General features: G+C 45.2%; 1 protein-coding gene across 1 annotated transcript in view; it reads left to right on the top strand.

Annotated features, from left to right (window-relative positions):
* The window catches only part of eif2s2 (eukaryotic translation initiation factor 2, subunit 2 beta), a 74,720-nt gene that overhangs the window by 51,921 nt on the left and 4,481 nt on the right, over nt 1–18,318 (top strand). Inside the window, exons 7-8 of the mRNA XM_059980995.1 lie at nt 5,672–5,728; nt 16,920–17,005. Coding sequence (XP_059836978.1) covers nt 5,672–5,728; nt 16,920–17,005 — 143 coding nt within the window. The remainder of the gene's footprint in view (nt 1–5,671; nt 5,729–16,919; nt 17,006–18,318) is intronic.

The following is an 18,318-nucleotide window of genomic DNA, read 5'->3' as shown; positions in this document are numbered from 1 at the left end:
AACAAAGCATGTCCCATAAACTGCTGCCATCCAGCTGGAGCTCTGGTTAATGCAACTGGAATCTACATCAGATTTCTGCCTCAGACAAATAAAGCAGGTGCTACTAGCACTAAGAATTAAAGGGACATGTTTTATTTTGTCTACCTCATTACAAATCTTAATATTCCTATTAGTTTGTCTATATTGGGATTGGGTAGCATTACTAAAATCTCCCCATCATTGCTGTGCAGGTGAAGCAAGCTTTTCTGCTTAAAATTCTCAAAGGACCGAAAACATCACAGTTGCATTAACCAGAGTAACACTGGAGGAATTCATCATGTCAGGCAGCAGCTATGGAGGGGAAATAAACAATTGGCCTTCCATCAGGGGACCCTTCAATAAGACGAAAAGGAAGGGGGATAGCATTCTCTTCACCTGATTGTCACCTCCCTCTGGTGTGCTGCCTCCTTCCTTTTCTCTCATGTCTACTGTCCTCTTCTATCAAATTCTTTCTTTCTCACTCCTTTTTCTCTTCACTTCTCCCTCCCAGCTTCTCACTTCATTCGCCCTCTCCCACCTGACCACCTTCTCCCTCACCTTGTCTCACCTATCACATGCCAACGTATTCTTTTCCCTCCCCTCACCACCTTATTCCAGCTTCTTCCCCCTTTTTTGCCCAGTCCTGATGTGGAGTCTTGGCCCGAAATGTCAACTATATATTCCCTTCCATAGATGTTGCTGACCTGCTGAGTTCCCCTGCATTTCTTGTGTGGCTTTGGATTCCTGACATCTCTTTTCCTTATGAATTACAATATCCAGTGTCTTTTGTAGGCTCAGGGCATCTTGGAGATCTGCAGCCATTGATGTGCCCCGACGTTTAGTTAGTATTGCGGAGGGCAAGCTTAGGAGCCAATCTGCATGAATTACAGTACTAAAACACATCTGGCACAAGGGAAAGATGGGTAATTGACAACCACTAAGTGAATAAATGTTTCTGGTGCGATGCTGACAGCTATAAAATTTGTTTGGAAGGCACTTGTGGAAGCTTATCAGTCAAGCATGCCATTATGGCTTCATTGGGCTGAATCACAGAGATTCATGTCATAAATACCTTGGCCGCATTTATATTTAAAATCTTAGCTAAATGATCATAGACTGGGGCATACAGTTGTAAGAAAAAGTTTGTAAACTCTTTGTAATACCTGTTTTTTTGCATTAATTACTCATAAAATGTGGTCTGATCTTCATCTAAATCACAACAATAGATCAACGCAATCTGGCTAAACTAATAACACGAACAATTGTACTTTTCATGTCTTTATTGAACACATTGTTTAATCATTCATAGTTGCCCTTGTATTTAGTAACTGGTAGAAACTCCTTTAGCAACAGTAACCTCCACCAAACATTTCCTGTAGCTGTTGACCAGACTTGCACAACAGTGAGGAATTTTAGACCTTTTCTCCATAAAAAACTATTTAAGTTCATCAATACTTTATGGATACCCTGCATGAACTACCCTCCAGTTCACACCACAGCATCTCATTTGGGCTAAGATCTGGATTCTTGTCTTGGGCATTCCAAAGCATGAATATTCTTTTTAATTGTTGTTGACTTTTGTGTTTCGGATCATTGTCTTGTTGCATCATCCAACTTCTATTAAGCTTCAGGTGATGGACCAGTCCCTGACATTCTCCAGTAAAATATCTTGATATAATTTTGAATTCATTGTTCCCTCAATGATTGCAAGCTGTCCAGGCCCTGAGGCAGCAAATCAGCCCTAAACCATGATGCTCCTTCCACTATGCTTCACAGTTGAGATGAGGTTTTGGTGTTGGTGTGCAGTGCCTTTTTTCTCCAAACATAGTAGTGTGAATTTCTGCCAAAAAGTTCAACTTTTGTCTCAGCTGTCCATGGAACATTGTCCCAGAAGCATTGTGCAACATGCATGTAGTCTTTTGCAAACATGAGACGTGCAGCAATGTTTTTTTTTTGGAGAGAATTCATCCTCTGTGGTGTTCTTTCATGAGCGCCATTCTTGTTCAACGTTTTTCTTATAGTGGGCACATGAACAGAGACTTTAGCAAGTTTTAGAGATTTCTGCATGTTTTTTGCTGTTACCCTTGGGTTCTTTATCATCTCTTTCAGCATTGCATGTTGTGCTCTTGGTGGAATCTTTGCAGGATGCCCACTCCTAGGGAGAGTAGCAACAGTACTGGATTTCCTTCATTTGTAGACTGTTATTCTTACTGTGAACTGATGAACACTCAGGACTTTAGATCTGCTTTTGTAGCCTTTTCCAGCTTCATGCATCTCTACAATTCTTCTAAGGACCTCTAAAAGTTGTTTTGATCAAGGCCTGGTGCACATAAATGAGATATTTCTTGAGAAGAACAAGCTCTGTCAGTAACCTGACTTTGTGTGTCTTTTTTGTAGGGCAGCGCATCTCTACGACCCTCACTTCCAATCTCATCTCATAGATTGGAACAACCAACTCCAAATTGATTTTGTAGAAGACATTACCCCAGAGGTTCAAATACTTCTATAAAGCTAGACAGTGATTGTTGGTATATTCAGTATTAACGAGAAGTACAAATGTTTGTGTGTTATTAATTTAGGCAGATTGTGTTTGTCTATTGTTGTGACTTGGATGAAGATTAGACCACATTTTGAATAGTTGCAGAAAACCAGATAACTGCAAAAGGTTCACAGATTTTTTCTTGCAACTGTATGCCAGAATCTGGGATTGTGTGCAGAGCTCTGTCTTTTGGAGAATGAAAATCAAAGAAAGATAATATCTGTCTGGCCAGAGTGTGTAACATTTCACTTCACACGAAATATGGGTTACCATCACATTGCTCTGCGTGGAAGCTTGTTATTTAGAGATTGGCTATTTTATTAAAATAGTGATTTTTGACCTCAAAATGCAATAATTAGTTGGAAAATTTGAAAAACCCAGTAGTTACAAAATATCCTAAGTATTTAGGCAAGATGGCACCAGTAAACAATGCGACCAATGGTGATGTCCTGCAGCAATTCACAAAACTACTTCATTTCTTCTTTCAAATATAACATTACTAAGCTGTGCGCGATTGGAACCTGGGAGTTACATTTCGATGTGTTTTGGGGGCTGATTGCGTGATTTGACGCTTTGCTGACTCAGGGATTTCGATGAAGTTTGGAACAGAGTGTGCATCCTGGAGACAGGATGTGACCCCATCATCGACTCTGTTGCTTCTCTCCGAGTGACGTGTTGAGCAAGGTTGAAGCCGCAGAGGACGGGCGAGTGTTTGGCACGTCTGTCTGTGTTTGACTGGTCTTTTCCTCCTCCTCGCTAGCTGCTGTCGGAGGAAAGTGCAGGAGGCTTGGGTTCTTTGTGCGAGGATTGATTGGCGTGGCTGGGGACTCATTTTGTAGGATGTTGAGGTTCATGGTGCATGCATTTCTGGATTTTGGTTACTCTCTTTTTACTATTTTTGAACAATTTGATTGATTCAGACTGGAATGCTTAGGCAAAGAATGGTTCTGCATGCAGCCTACTAGCACTGTGGTGTAAATTAAATGGGCTCTTTGTTTGATATTCTATGTGGCGTTCGCTTGCTTTTTGCTGTTTGTACTGTTTGTTCTTTTTTGCGCATTGGGTGTTTGATACTTTCTTGAATAGGTTCCATGGTGTTTCCTTTTTCATGGCTATCTGGGAGGACAAATCTCAAAGAGTTGTTTTCTGTATACATACTTTGATAATAAATGTACTTTGAATCTTTGAATCACACACACACACACACACACACACACACTCACACTCGCACGCACGCACACACGCGCACACACACACGTGCACACGCACACACAGTCACACACACACGCGCGCACACAGTCACACACACACACCCCCACCCCCCGCCGTGCTGGAGGAACGCGGCAGGTCAGGCAACATTGATGGAGAGGAAGAGGCTGAGACACCTACCCAGGACTGAAGAAGAAGAAGAAGAGGGAAGAAGCCAGATGCTGGTGATTTCTCGTCAAGTCCTGACGAAGTCACTCAACCCAAAATTTTGGTTGTTTATTCCTCTCCATAGATTCTGCCTGACCTACTGAGTTCCTACAGCATTTTGTGTGTTACTCTAGATTTCCTGTATCTGCAGAATCTCTTGTGCCTAAGTAATTATAAGCCTCTGTTACAATACTTTGTTAGTAACAATACCAAAAATGTCTTGTGATCAAGATTATTTTTACTTAAAAAAACAAAATGAAATAATAGAAAACAATTAGTTTCCAGATATTACTGGAAATTATACCAGAGATAAACCTTCTAAGAGCTATTAGAAATTATAAAACAGCTGTAATCACAGGGGACTTTAAGCCTGAACAGTTATTTAATTCAGAGTTTTGTGTTTCTTTCTCTCCAAGGTATCACCTTGTTTAAATATGACACTGGTATAGGGCTGATTAAATTATAAATGCAGAATCATTAGTAGCAAAACAATCTTTTTTCAATTCTTTTGTTATTTTCTTGAAATTATTACATAAGAACATTAGAAACAGGAGCCCGAGTAGGCCATCTGGCCCGTCGAGCCTGCTCGGAATTGGGTTTATTACACTGGCTCATCTCGTGAAATCTGTTTTGAAATTTGCTGTTTTGTGTTGGCTGTATAGTGCAATATAGTGCTATGTTACAATGCAAGATATAAATAGTGTAAAAAGAGAACAAAATAATGAGGTAGTGTTCATGGACCATTCAGAAATCTGATGGTGGAGGGGAAGAAGCCTCTTGAAGATGTCCTTGATGGGATGGTTTGTGCCTGTGATAGAGCTGGCTGAGTCTACAAGCCTGTGCAGTCTCTTTCGTTCCTGTGCATTGGAGCCTCCACACCAGGCTGTGAAACAACCTCTCCACCATACATCTTTGGAAATTTGTAAGAATGACAGTATACCGATTCTCATCAAACTTGTAATGAAATAGAGCTGCTGGAGTGCCTTCTTCATAGTATTGGGCCTGCGATAGATTCTTAGAAATAGTGACACCCAGGAGCTCGAAGCTGCTTATCCTTTTTACTACGGAACCTTTGATGAGCGTGTACTTTAAACAAAAAGCAAACTATGGAATGATTATGATGTTGCATATTAATATTGTTACATGCTTCTCTTTGTTATAGGTCCTGTTAACCCATCGCCCCTATTGGGCATAGGCCACCGACAGTAGTTCTGTAGTCTCCTTTGTCCCGTGCCAGTCTTTCACGTTGTCTCCAGGTGTAGCCCATCTACTAGATATATCCTTCCTCTCCCAAGGATGAGGTCTTTGGAGTTTCTGTTGGCTTTTCTGTAGCACTGGTTTTTTACAGGAGGGGTTGCTAGTCCCATGCTCAGTCTTCCTCCTCTCAGAGTCAGAATCAGGTTTATTATCACCAGCATGTGTCATGAAATTTGTTATCTTAGCAGCAGCAGTTCAATGCAATCCGTACTTTAGAAGATAATACAGTGATGCAACCTCACAGCTAGAGTTGGAACCATCAGAGTTCCTCTTATCTGAATTTTGCATTAATTTCTGGGGGAGCCTTAATGTTTTGTCACCTTGTAGCAGAAATATTCCCGCTTACCAAAGATGTTTTACTACCTTGGTGTTTAAAACTAACTTGTTTTAGTGTAGCAATAAAATTTGCAACTAACGTCTCATTTCCCCCCCCTTTTCTAGGTTACATCGTCAACCTAAACATCTCCTGGCATTTTTATTGGCTGAGTTGGGTACAAGGTAAGAGTGTAGTCTTAATAAATGTGTAATTGATTATTAACTGTAGGAAAAGTACAAATCCTCACTTATTGGAAGCTTGACCAAATTATTGAAACTCTAGCCCTTTGAGTCTGCAGTACACCTCTGGGCTATTTTACTGAAAATGTCTGAATTCAAAGATCTTAATCAGCTTGAAGGAACGATTGAGATTAATGCCTGATCCCTTTGCTGTTTCAGTTTTTTGTCATTCAACTGTACACCTGTAAATGTCCAAACAAAATAACATTCCTCCGGACCAAGGCACACAACATAATACATATAGTTCACACCCTCAGCACATTAAATAATATTACCACACATAATAAAATTATTAAATATATTTTAGACAATTAACTTTTAGCATAAGGTGCATTTATGACACAATATTAAATTAATTTAGACGGCAAAAGTTTAAGGGTAACACGAGGGGGAATTTCTTTACTCAGAGAGTGGTAGCTGTGTGGAATGAGCTTCCAGTAGAAGTGGTAGAGGCAGGTTCAGTATTGTCATTTAAAGTAACATTGGATAGGTATATACCAGAGGTCGGCAACCTGCGGCTCCAGAGCCACGTGCGGCTCTTTCATCTCTGTGATGCGGCTTCCCGTGGTTTGTTAGCTTTTGAAATGTAATTCGAAATTTGAAGATTATGGTGATCTTGTACAATCTAAAAACTTTGTGGAGATCCCATTTCCTGGCACATCCAAACCGGCTCACAATGAGCCACCGTTCCGGCTAAGGGAGATAGCCTACGGGGGTTTGTGAGTACGTGTCTTTTGGAGCATCCGCGCCCACGGGGACGGGTTGAGGGAGGCTTTAAAGCAAGGCTGTTTAGTTCGAATAAAGTTACCTTTGACTGCAGTGTCTTTATTTTAGCGCTGCATGTAGCACACCGCTACAACGTGTTTTTTATCCTATTAATATACGTCACCACTGCCAATGCCTGACACCCGCCAGTGCGCGCTTTCTTTTAATGCTTCGATCCAAGGTAGGCTAACTATGGAGTAATCTTCAACCCAACCCAACATCTTTTTTTCGGAGTTCAAAATGTTTTTGTTGCATGCAGAAATGTAATTTCGTTTTCTCTGCAGGAGTTCATCAATTTCATAAATGCAACACATTATAGTTTGTTTATACATAGCATAAAGGCAAAAAAACCCATTGTATGCAGTGTTATTTCATTTTAAATGTCAAACGGGTTTTGTGGCTCCCAGTGTTTTCTTTTCTGTGGGAAATGGGTCCATATTGCTCTTTCAGTGGTAAACCTTGCCGACCCCTGGTATATACCTATAGGAAAGGAATGGAGGGTTATGGGCTGAGTGCGGGCCAGTGGGACTAGGTGAGTGTAAGCATCAGCACGGACTGGAAAAGCCGAGATGGCCTGTTTCCGTGCTGTAATTGTTGTATGTTTATATGATTATAAACAGTATAATGATATGTGTACTTCATAAGCAATGAGACCCTGGTTGGCAGTCTCACAGCCAGGAGGGAAGTAGCTGTTTCCCATCCTAGCAGTCCTTGTCCTAATGCCATGGTATTTCCTGCCTAATGGTTGGGTGTCAAAGAGATTGTGAGACAATTGAGAGGGATCCCTGACAATGCTAAGGGCCCTATAAAATACCTCTGGGTGGAAGAAAGAGCCTGTCCTTCAGTTAACAACAATTGGTGTGTCTCAGTACTTTGCTTTGTCCCATTACCTCCTCCAATGCTGCCCTTCTAAGCTCGCTGCTTCTCTGATTAAAATAAAACCAGCTGGAATGCACAGAATAGTTGGGAGTAGTGTGTGTTTTGTTTTGTGTTTGGAGTCTCTTGATGAAATCATCCATTTGTATCTGTAGTAACTCTTAGCCACAATTTGCTAACTTTTTGGTAAGTTATTAGTGGAAAGTTTAAAGATTCATCATCATCATCATGTGCCTTGTCTTGTGACATTGGCGATCATGGTCTTTCACCATGGTTGTTCTTGGCAAAATTTTTTCTACAGATATTTTTTGCCATTGCCTTCTGAACAGTGTCTTTACAAAACGGGTGACACCAGACATTATCAGTACTCTGCCTGGCATCAGTGGTTACATAACCAGAACTTGTGATATGCATCAGTTGTTCATCATCCTGATCGGAGAAGAGAGGCTAAGCAGGTGCTACACCTTGCCCAAGGGAGACATGCAGGCTTGTGGAGAAAAGGAGTGCCTCACACCTCCCTGCATTTCCACCCCGCTACCCAATTAGATTATTTCCCAATTTTAATTTTTAGACTTTTAATTTTGCAAAGAATCAGTTCCACAATTCAGCTTGATGCTCTTCTGCACATTATTGTTGTAATGTGTGGTTATTTGCTTTCCTGTCAGATTGAACCAGTCCAACCATTCTTCTCTGACCTCGTTCATTTGCAAGGCATTTTCGCCCATAGAGCTGCTGTCCACTGGATTTTTTTTGTTTTACACAATTCTCTGTAAAGTCTAGAGACTATTGTTTGTGATAATCACAGGAGATCAGCAACTTCTGAGATACTCAAACCACCTCTAAATAACCCTAGATAATTTCTAAAGTAAGGACATATTCGGCACAGGTTTGTGGGCCGAAGGCCTGTATTGTGGCCTGTAGGCTTTCTATGTTTCTACCCCATTTGGCACGAATAATCATTCCATGGTCAAAGTCATGTTACATTTCTTTCCATTCTGATAGTTGGTCTAAACAACAACAACTGGGCCTCTTGACCATATTTGCATGCTTTTATGTATTGAGTTGCTACCATGTGATTGGCATTACTGAGCAGGTATACCTAATAAAGGACACTGAGCATGCAGTACAGTATAGGCCTTCTAGCCCACAGTTTGTGTCAACCTTTTAATGCACTCATCAGATTAATCTGACCCACCCTCTCACAAAGCCCTCCATTTTCCTATCATTTATATTTTAAGAGGTAAATTGAAATTCTGTGGTGAGTTAAGACCATAAGATAAAGGCACAAAATTAGGCCATTTGGCCTATCGAGTCTGCTCCATGATTTCGTCATGGCTGATCCAATTTTCCTCTCAGCTTCAATCTCCTTCTCTCTGTATCTTTCATGCCCTGACCAATCAAGAATCTGTCAACCTCTGCCTTAAATATACATAAAGGCTTGGCCTCCACAGCTGCCTGTGGCAAAGAATTCCAATGATTTACCACTCTGGCTAAAGAAATTCAGCCTCATCTCCATTCTAAAAGGCCTCCCCTCTATTGAGTCCTATGGTCTTAGACTCTCCCACCACAGGAAACATCCTCTCCACATCCGCTCTATCAAGGCCTTTCACCATTTGGTAGGTTTCAGTGAGGTCACCCCTCATTTTTCTGTATTCTAGCGAATACAGGCCCAGAGTCAGCAGACGCTTTTCTTATGACAAGCTATTTAACTCTTAAACTATTTTCATGAGCCTCCTTTTAACACTCCCCCGTTTCAGCTCCTCCTTTCTAGATAAGGGGCACAAACCTGCTTAACTGAGGCCTCATCAGTGCTATATAAAGTTTCAACATTACATCCTTGCTTTTATATTCTAATCCTCTTGAAATTAATGCTAACATTGCCTTTGCCTTCCTCACCACCGACTCAACCTGTAACTTAACCTTTCGGGAGACCTGCACAAAGACTCAAGTCTCTTTGTGTCGTTTTTTTTAGTATTTTCTCTCCTTTTAGAAAATAGTCAACCCTTTCACTTTTTCCTACCAAAGTGCATGATCATATGCTTCCCAACACTGTATTCCATCTTCCATTTCTTTGCCTATTCTTCTAATGTCTTTCCTGCTGTAGCCTTCCTACTTCCTCAAAACTACTTGTACCTCCACCTATCTTCATATCATCTGCAAACTTTGCAACAAAGCCATCAATTCCGTCATCCAAATCATTGATAGATAACATAAAAAGAATCAGTCCCAACACAGACCTCTGCGAAACACCACTAGTGATTATCAGAAAAGGATCCCTCTATTCCCACTCTTTGCTTCCTGCCAGTTAGTCACTGCTTTCTCCATGCTAGAATCTCTGCTGTAATATCATGGGCTCGAGGCTTGTTAAGCAGCTTCGTGTGGCATCTCCATTTGTCTACCACTATTTCTCCCTGGCACTCTCACCCTGCTTAGCACCAGGGTGACATCTCTCGGCTGTGACTCTTCCTATTGTGGCGACCCACTTCCCAGCGCACTCGAACCGGCTCACAATGTGGCGCGCGCCGGCATTGAGGCCGGTCCCAAAGAGGGCGCCAGGCCTTCTTCACCAGCGAGGGGAAAAGCCCACACGCGGGACGGGACTGTGAATATGCGCCCCCTACTGCATTCCTGCCCAGGGAGGGCGGGAACAGGAAGGCTTGAAAGCGAGTCCGCGAAGTTTGAATGAATCTCTTTTGCAACGGCAGCTCACCGACTCCGTGTCATTATTTCAGCGCTGCGTGTAGCACACTGCTTCAGTTGGTGACCCCGACGGCCCAAACAATATTTGGACCGGAGATGAACGACGGCGCATCTGTTCATGCAGTTTCGTTAAAACTGCCAAGCTTCTGGACGCAGCGACCTCACCTGTGGTTCCAGCAAGCAGAAACCCAATTCCACATTCAGCAGGTGGTGAGCTCCCTCGACCAGGAGACAGCCGCCCAGGTTGAAGAGTTCATACAGTCGCCCCCAGCGGATGGCAAATACACAGAGTTCAAAGCCCTGCTTATAAGGACTTTTGGACTCTCAAGGTGCAAGCGAGCTGCCCGCTTACTGCATCTGGATGGTTTGGGAGACAGGCCACCGTCGGCTTTGATGAACGAGATGCTGTCCCTGGCCGGAGGACACAAGCCCTGCCTCATGTTTGAGCAGGCGTTCCTGGAGCAGCTGCCCGAGGGCATATGCCTGCTGCTGTCTGACGTGGATTTCAGCGACCCCCGGAAGGTGGCGGCCCGGGCAGACGAGCTGTGGAAAGCCAAGAAGGAAAGTGGGGCGTCCGTTGCACAGATCACCAGGCCATGCTCCCGGCAGCAGACCAGACCAGGCCCGGCTGCAGAGCCCACTAACCCCAGAAGCAGGAGTGAGGAGACTAACAAACAATGGTGCTTTTACCACCGGCGCAGAAGCCTGCCGCTGTAGCCCGTCTTGCAAGTTCCCGGGAAACACCAGGGCCAGCCGCCACTGATGGCTACGGCGGCTGGCCATCGGGATAGCCTCCTGTATGTCTGAGACAAGCAGTCGGGACACCGCTTTTTGGTTGACACCGGAGCAGAGATCAGCATCTTACCTCTGATGAGTTACGACATCCGCAACAGAGAACCGGGTCACACCCTGAGAGCCGCGAACGGCAGCACAGTAAGGACCTACGGCACCCGTACGGTGCGGCTACAGTTAGGCTCCAGCTGGTTCACGTGGGACTTCACACTGGCCGCCGTAGCCCAACCGCTCCTGGGAGCGGATGTTTTGCGAGCTCACAGCCTACCGGTCCACGCCGAGACTTTTCCAACATTCTCCCTGGGTGAAGCCCAGTTGCCGGCCCCACACTTAGACTCCATCATGCTGTCCGACAAAGACTACACCAGAGTCCTGGCAGATTTCCCATCGGTTCTGGCACTACAGTTCACAGCAGCCATGCCTAGACACAGCGTACAGCGCCACATCCCGACACAGGGACCGCCCCCCCACGCCCGTGCTCGAAGGCTTCCCCTGGACAAGCTCTGACTGGGGAAGGAGGAGTTCAAGAGGATGGAGGAATTGGGGATCATACAGCGGTCCGACAGCCCATGGGCCTTCCCCCTGCACATGGTGCCCAAAGCATCAGGGGGCTGGAGACCATGCGGCGACTACCGCAGGCTGAACGAGGCTACAACACCGGACCGCTACCCTATGCTGCACATTCAGGACTTTGCAGCATACCTGCATGGCACATGGATCTTCTCCAAGATAGACCTCATCCAGGGATACCATCAAATCCCGATGCATCTGGACGACATCCCCAAAACGGCACTCATCACCCCGTTCGGCCTTTTCGAGTTTCTTCACATGCCATTCGGCCTAAAGAATGCCGCACAGACGTTTCAGCAGTTAATGGACGCGGTGGGACGCGACCTGGACTTCGCTTTCGTCTATTTGGGTGACATTCTCATAGCCAGCAGTAGTCGTCAGGAGCATCTGTCCCACCTCCATCAACTCCACGCCGGACTGAGTGAATACGGCCTGACAATCAACCCGGCCAAATGCCAGTTCGGGCTTGACACCCATCGACTTCCTGGGCCACAGGATTACTAAAGTTGGGGCAACCCCTCTGCCTGCCAAGGTAGACGCAGTCCGCCATTTCCCCCGACCCAACACAATCAAAAGCCTTCAGGAATTCGTGGGTATCGTGAATTTCTACCACTGCTTCCTCCCCTCAGCAGCCTGAATCATGTGTCCCCTGTTCACCCTGATGTCGGGTAAGGGCAAGGACTTAACCTGGGATGAGGAGTCCGCCGCCGCTTTTGTTAAAACCAAAGAAGCCTTGGCAAACACCGCAATGCTAGTGCACCCCAGAACGGACGTCCCTACCGCCCTCACAGTGGATGCATCTAACACGGCAGTCAGTGGAGTGCTAGAACAACTCATTGAGGGTCGCTGGCAACCCCTGGCATTTTTCAGCAAACACCTACGACCACCCGAGCTCAAATACAGTGCTTTCGACCGAGAACTGTTGGTGCTATACCTGGCAATCTGGCATTTCAGGTGCTTCTTAGAAGGTAGGCTCTTCACTGCGTTCACGGACCACAAACGGCTTACCTTTGCATTCACGAAAGCATCCGACCCCTGGTTGTCCTGCCAGCAGTGACATCTGTCCTACATCTCCGAATACTCAACGGATGTCCAGCATGTCTTGGGAAAGGACAATGTCGTGGCGGACGCCCTCTCTCGCCCTAACATCCAAGCCCTGTCCCAGGGGGTAGACTATGAACTGCTGGTGGAGGCATAGCATGCAGACGAGGAGATCCCTAGTTACAGAACTGCAGTCTCTGGTTTGCAGCTCCAGGACCTCCCCGTAGGCCCAGGTGAGAGGACCCTACTCTGTGACGTCACCACCAGCCAACCACGCCCCATTGTCCCGGCAGCCTGGCTGCGGTGCGTTTTCAACTCCATTCACAACTTAGCACACCCCTCCATCAGGACAACCATCCAGATGGTAGCCAACAGGTTCATTTGGCACGGACTCTGCAAGCAGGTCAGTGAATGGGCCAAAACGTGCGTGCACTGCCAAACAGCCAAGGTGCAGTGGCACACCAAAGCCCTGCCGCAGCAGTTCCATCCCACCCACTGGTGTTTCGACCACATTCATGTCGATATCGTGGGCCCCCTGCCAGTGTAGTGAGGAGTGCGGCACCTCCTGACTATCGTAGACCGGTTCACAAGATGGCCAGAGGCAGTCCCGCTCACCGACACCACCTCGCTTTGGTGTACCGGCCCACATTACCTCCGACAGAGGCGCCCAGTTCACCTCTAGCCTGTGGTCAGCTATGGCCAGCCTTTTGGGGACACAGCTGCACCATGCAACTGGCTACCACCCACGGTCGAACGGACTAGTGGAGCGTTTCCACCATCACCTGAAGTCGGCTCTCATGGCCCGCCTCAAAGGGCCTAACAAGGGTGGGCGAGCTTCCCTGGGTTCTGTTCAGAATCTGCATGGCCCCCAGAGAGGATCTGCACACCTTGTTGGCTGAGTTGGCGCACCCCTGGTCGTCCCAAGAGAGTTCATACCAGCCCCAAGGGGGCAAGAGGAAGAACCCGCAGCAGTCCTGGACAGACTATGTGAGAGGCTCGGTAACCTGGCCCCCTTACCCATGTCACACCATGGGCAGAACCCGACCTGCGTACCTAAAGACCTGCAGAGCTGTTCGTTTTAGTACAACGGGGCGGACACCGGACTCCACTACAACTGCCCTACGATGGGCCGTTTACGGTGATCAGAAACAACGGGTCCACATTCGTGCTGGGCATTGGGGGAAGGAGGTGGTTTTCACAGTGAATCGACTCAAACCAGCCCATGTGGACTTGGCGCAGCCGATCGAGATTCAGGCACCGCAGCGCAGAGGCAGACCTCCCAAACAGGGACCGACCCAGACTGAGGACATTGGGGCGTGTATTGCCAGTTCTGGGGGTGGGGGTTATGTGGCGACCAACTTCCCAGTGCACTCGAACTGGCTCACAAAGTGGCAAGTGCCAGCATTGAGGCCGGTCCCAAAGAGGGCGCCCGGCCTTCTTCACCAGCAAGGGGAAAAGCCCGCGCATGGGACGGGACTGTGAATATGCACCCCCTACAGCATTCCCGCCTGGGGAGGGTGGGAACAGGAAGGTTTTAAAGCGAGGCTGTGAAGTTTGAATAAATCTCTTTTGCAACTGCAGCTCACCGACTACGTGTCGTTATTTCAGTGCTGCGTGTAGCACACCGCTACATTATTACCATATGCCCTTCTCTGTTAAGGATACTACTGCACAACACTCCAGTGGCTCTGGATCACTTTCTGCTGCTGTCTCTAAGTTATGTTCTTCTGTGACTGGGCATTTCCTCCGGGTGCTCTGGTTTTCTCCCACATTTCAACGACTTACGGGTTTGTGTTAGTAAGTTGTGGGCACGCTATGTTAGGACCGCTTGTGGGCTGCCCCTAAGCACATTTTTGGATTGTATTGGTCATTGATACAAATTACAAATTTAACTTTTCTGTCTTGTTTTACATCTGACAAAGCTTAATTTTTAAGAATCTAATCTTTAAGGAGAACACCCAGATTCTGTTACTGTGCATGAGATTTCAGGACGGTACATTGCATCCCTGGTGCCAGGGTCAAACTCTCTCTGGTTCCAGAACTTTCTCAAGGGGAGGGCAGCACTGTAGATCACAGACCTCTATTTTAGAACATAGAAATCTACAACACATTACAGGCCCTTTGGCCCAATGTTATGCTGACCATGTAAGCTACTCTAGAAACTGCTAGAATTACTCTACCATCTAAGTCTCTTAAAAGACCCTATTGTAAAACCACCCTGCATGATCATCTCTTTCAACCATTCAACTCTATCCATTTGGCTAGCTTATCCTAGATGCCATATGTTCTGACCTTCGGGAGCAGTCAACCTGTTCCTAGCTGTCTCCTACAATCCATTAAAGGAGTTGACGTTCAAACTGTTTCAAGCTTTGTAGAGTACCAGTAAACATCTGCTCACTGACCATTCTAGCCTTTGATACAAAGCGTTGGGTTTCACCCTGACAGCACCATAAACAAGCTAAAGGAGGCTTACAAATCTTGCCAAAAAGCTGCTTTTAAATGTCATCAGAATGAACAAAAGAGTGAGGTGGAATGTCTCTGGAGCACATGAAAGGAATGAATTTGATGAAGTGTAATAAATTGTCTGGGTATTTATTGACCATTACTTATGATTACTTTGTGGATTTTGTAATTTTCTAAAATGTATGCAGATGGTAGTTGCCAGCTAGAGCATTGAAAGCAAAATTGTGTGACTTATTTTTTTTAATATAAACAAGTAAATTTAATCAGTTATGGTGTTTTAGGCCAAATACTGGCAGCAAGGATTGAAAGTTCTTATGTTCAAAGTGGGGAGAGGGGTTTTGTTGATAATACTGTGAACCTCATGTTGGTGCTTTAGGGGCTCAGAAGCCCATCGTAACCAACTGAAGGAGCTTGCTACCTGCCCCTATCTGTAGAAGAACCTGGAGTCCCCACACTGACTTTGTCATTCCACAGAACCAGAGTTGGAAGCCCATTATCCCTGATCCTGAGGGACAACAACCGCCACTGTAGTGTAGCAGTAATTGCGACGCTATTATAGCCCTGCGTGTTGGAGTTCAATTCTGATGTACTCTGTAAGCAGTTTGTAAGTCCTTTCATTGGGCGCATGGGTTTCCTCCAGGTGTTCTGGTTTACTCCCACATTCCAAAGACATGTACCTGTTGGTAAGTTAATTGGTCATTGTAAATTGTCTTATGATCGACCTAGGGTTAAATAGCTCGTTTGCTGGGCAGTGTGATTCGTAGGGCTGGTATTTCTAAGTAATTAATCTGGAAGAGCTTGCTGCTTCACTGGGCCAACCAGTCTCAGTGTTTTTAAATACTATTCCATTAATGCAAGTTTACTATATCTGGTGTGTAGGATGTGTTGTCTGTACACTGGAGAAAACTCTTTGATAAACATTGTATTTGCACACTTTGCTGTTTGTACATAGGTTGTTTGTCAGTCTTTGTGTGCAGGTTTTCCTTGGTTCTTTTGTATTTCTACTATGAATGCGCACAAGAAAATTAATCTCAGAGTGTTATCTGGTGACATATATGTACTTTGATAATAAGCTTACTTTGAGCTTTGCGTTATGACCCCAAGGGTGACTCTGGCCTTCTTGTGACGTGTCAATTCAGTTCCCCACCACAGTCCCACCCTTGCCTATATTCAGCCTACCTTGCCCCAGTATTTCCCTGCATGTGTTTTTCCATCTTGGTCTTTAGAAGTCCTTGAAATTTCAGGGAATCATTCTGATTTGCTTTTCCCCAACCAAAAATCCATGGATGTATCTTTTTCTTACCTGTTTTCAACTACTGATTTTGCAAATAATTCCTGGAGGAATTCACCAGGTCAGCGGCTATATTTCATCAGGAGTTTGAACAGACTTGATATGTTACCAAAGACACTGAAAATTTTCTATAGATGTACCATGGAGAGCAATTTAACTGCATCACCATCTGGTATCGAGGGGGTCACTGAACAAGATCAGAAAAAGTCCGCAGAGGGTTGTAACCTCAGCCAGCTCCATAATGGGCACTAGCCTCCGCAGCATCCGGGGAATTTTCAAAAGGGCTGCATTCATCATTAAGGATTCCCATCACTCAGGACATGCCCTCTTCTTGCTACTTTCAAACAGGAGGTACAGGAGCCTGAAGAGACGCAGTCAATGGTTTAGGAACAGCTGCTTCTTCACTGCCATCAGATTTCTGAATGGACAATGAAAATGTACACTTTTTTCCTTGTTTTGCTCTCTTTTTGCACTAATTTAATTTAAATATCTATATTGTAACTTTTTTATTATATATTGCACTGTACTGCTGTTGCAAAACAGCATTTGACAGCATATACCAGTGATATTAAACCTGATTCTGATTTTGAGGTACCTCATTGATTGTAACTTGGGCTATTGTTTTTCTTTTAATAGTGGATCCATTGATGGCAATAACCAGCTCGTAATCAAAGGAAGGTTTCAGCAAAAACAAATAGAAAACGTGTTGAGGAGATACATCAGTGAGTATAGCAAATGAGCATGATTATGTGGTTATGCAAATCTATGTTACCTTGTGGAGCACCACCATCATGAATATCTTAAAAAGACATGAAGCCATAGGACATAGGAGTAGAATTTGGCCCATTGAGTCTGCTCGGCCATCTGCTTTCTCTCTGTAACCTTTGGCACCCTTACTAATCAAGAACCTATTGATCTCTTCCTTAAATATAGCCAGTGATGTCGCCTAAAGAAATTCTTTCTCATCTTTGTTCTAAAGGGTCATTCTTGTATTCTAATGCTGTCCCCTCTGGTCCTAGATTCCCCCACTGTAGGAAACATCACGTGGATCAGGGGTTCCAAACCTTTTTTATGCCATGGAGCCTAACCGTCAATGGAGGGGTCTGTGTTGGGAACAGTGTAGATGTTTGTTAGAGACTGCAGAAGCTTGGATCTGGAGTAACAGAGAAGGTGCTGGAGGAACTCAGCAGGTCAGGCAGCATCTGTGGAGGAAAGGGACAGTTGACATTCTGACACTATTCATTTGAGCTGCATGGAATGCCAGTGATAATGAAGGGTCTTGATCCAAAACATCAACCATCCATTTCCTTAAGTGGTCTGGCCAACTGAATTCATTCAGTGCCTCTGGGTGACTACCTTCTACCTTAGAAACACAAAAAATTTCTGCAGAAGCTCGAAATCCAGAGCAACATACACAAAACATTGGAAGAACTCAGCAGGTCAGATAACATCTATGGAAATGAATAAGCAGTTGATGTTTCGGGCCGAGACCCTTCTGCAGGACTGAAAAGGAAGGGGAAAGATGCCAGACTTAAAAGGGGGGGGGGGGGGGGTGGGGGTGGAGAGATGGCAGACAATCTAGAAGGAGATAGGTGAAGCCAGGTGGGTGGGAAGGGTAAAAGGCTGGAGAAGAAGGAATCCAATAGCAGAGGAGAGTGGACCATAGAAGAAAAGGAGAAGAACCCAAACGAGCAAAAATCTGCAGGTGCTGGAAATCAAGGTAATACACACAACATGTTGGAGGAGCTCTGCAGGCCAGGCAGCGTCAGTGGAAAAGAGTAAACAGTTGATATTTTAGGCTGAGACCCTTCATCAGGATTGGGAAAAAGAGATTGGAAGTCAGAGTAAAGAGGTGTTTTGGGGGAAGAGGAGAGGAAGAGACACAAGGTAGTGGCTGATAGGTGAAACCGGGAGAGAAGGAGTGAAATACGGAGCTGGGAAGTCGATTGGTGAAAGTGTTAAAGGGCTGGAGAAGGGGAAATCTGATGGGAGAGGACAGAAGATCATGGAAGAAAGGGAAGGGATAGGAGCACCA

Source organism: Hypanus sabinus, chromosome 9 (genome assembly GCF_030144855.1).
Source record: "Hypanus sabinus isolate sHypSab1 chromosome 9, sHypSab1.hap1, whole genome shotgun sequence".
Taxonomy (NCBI): domain Eukaryota; kingdom Metazoa; phylum Chordata; class Chondrichthyes; order Myliobatiformes; family Dasyatidae; genus Hypanus; species Hypanus sabinus.
The sequence above is the reverse complement of the archived record's forward strand: the minus strand, read 5'-3'. Positions and strand labels throughout refer to the sequence as shown.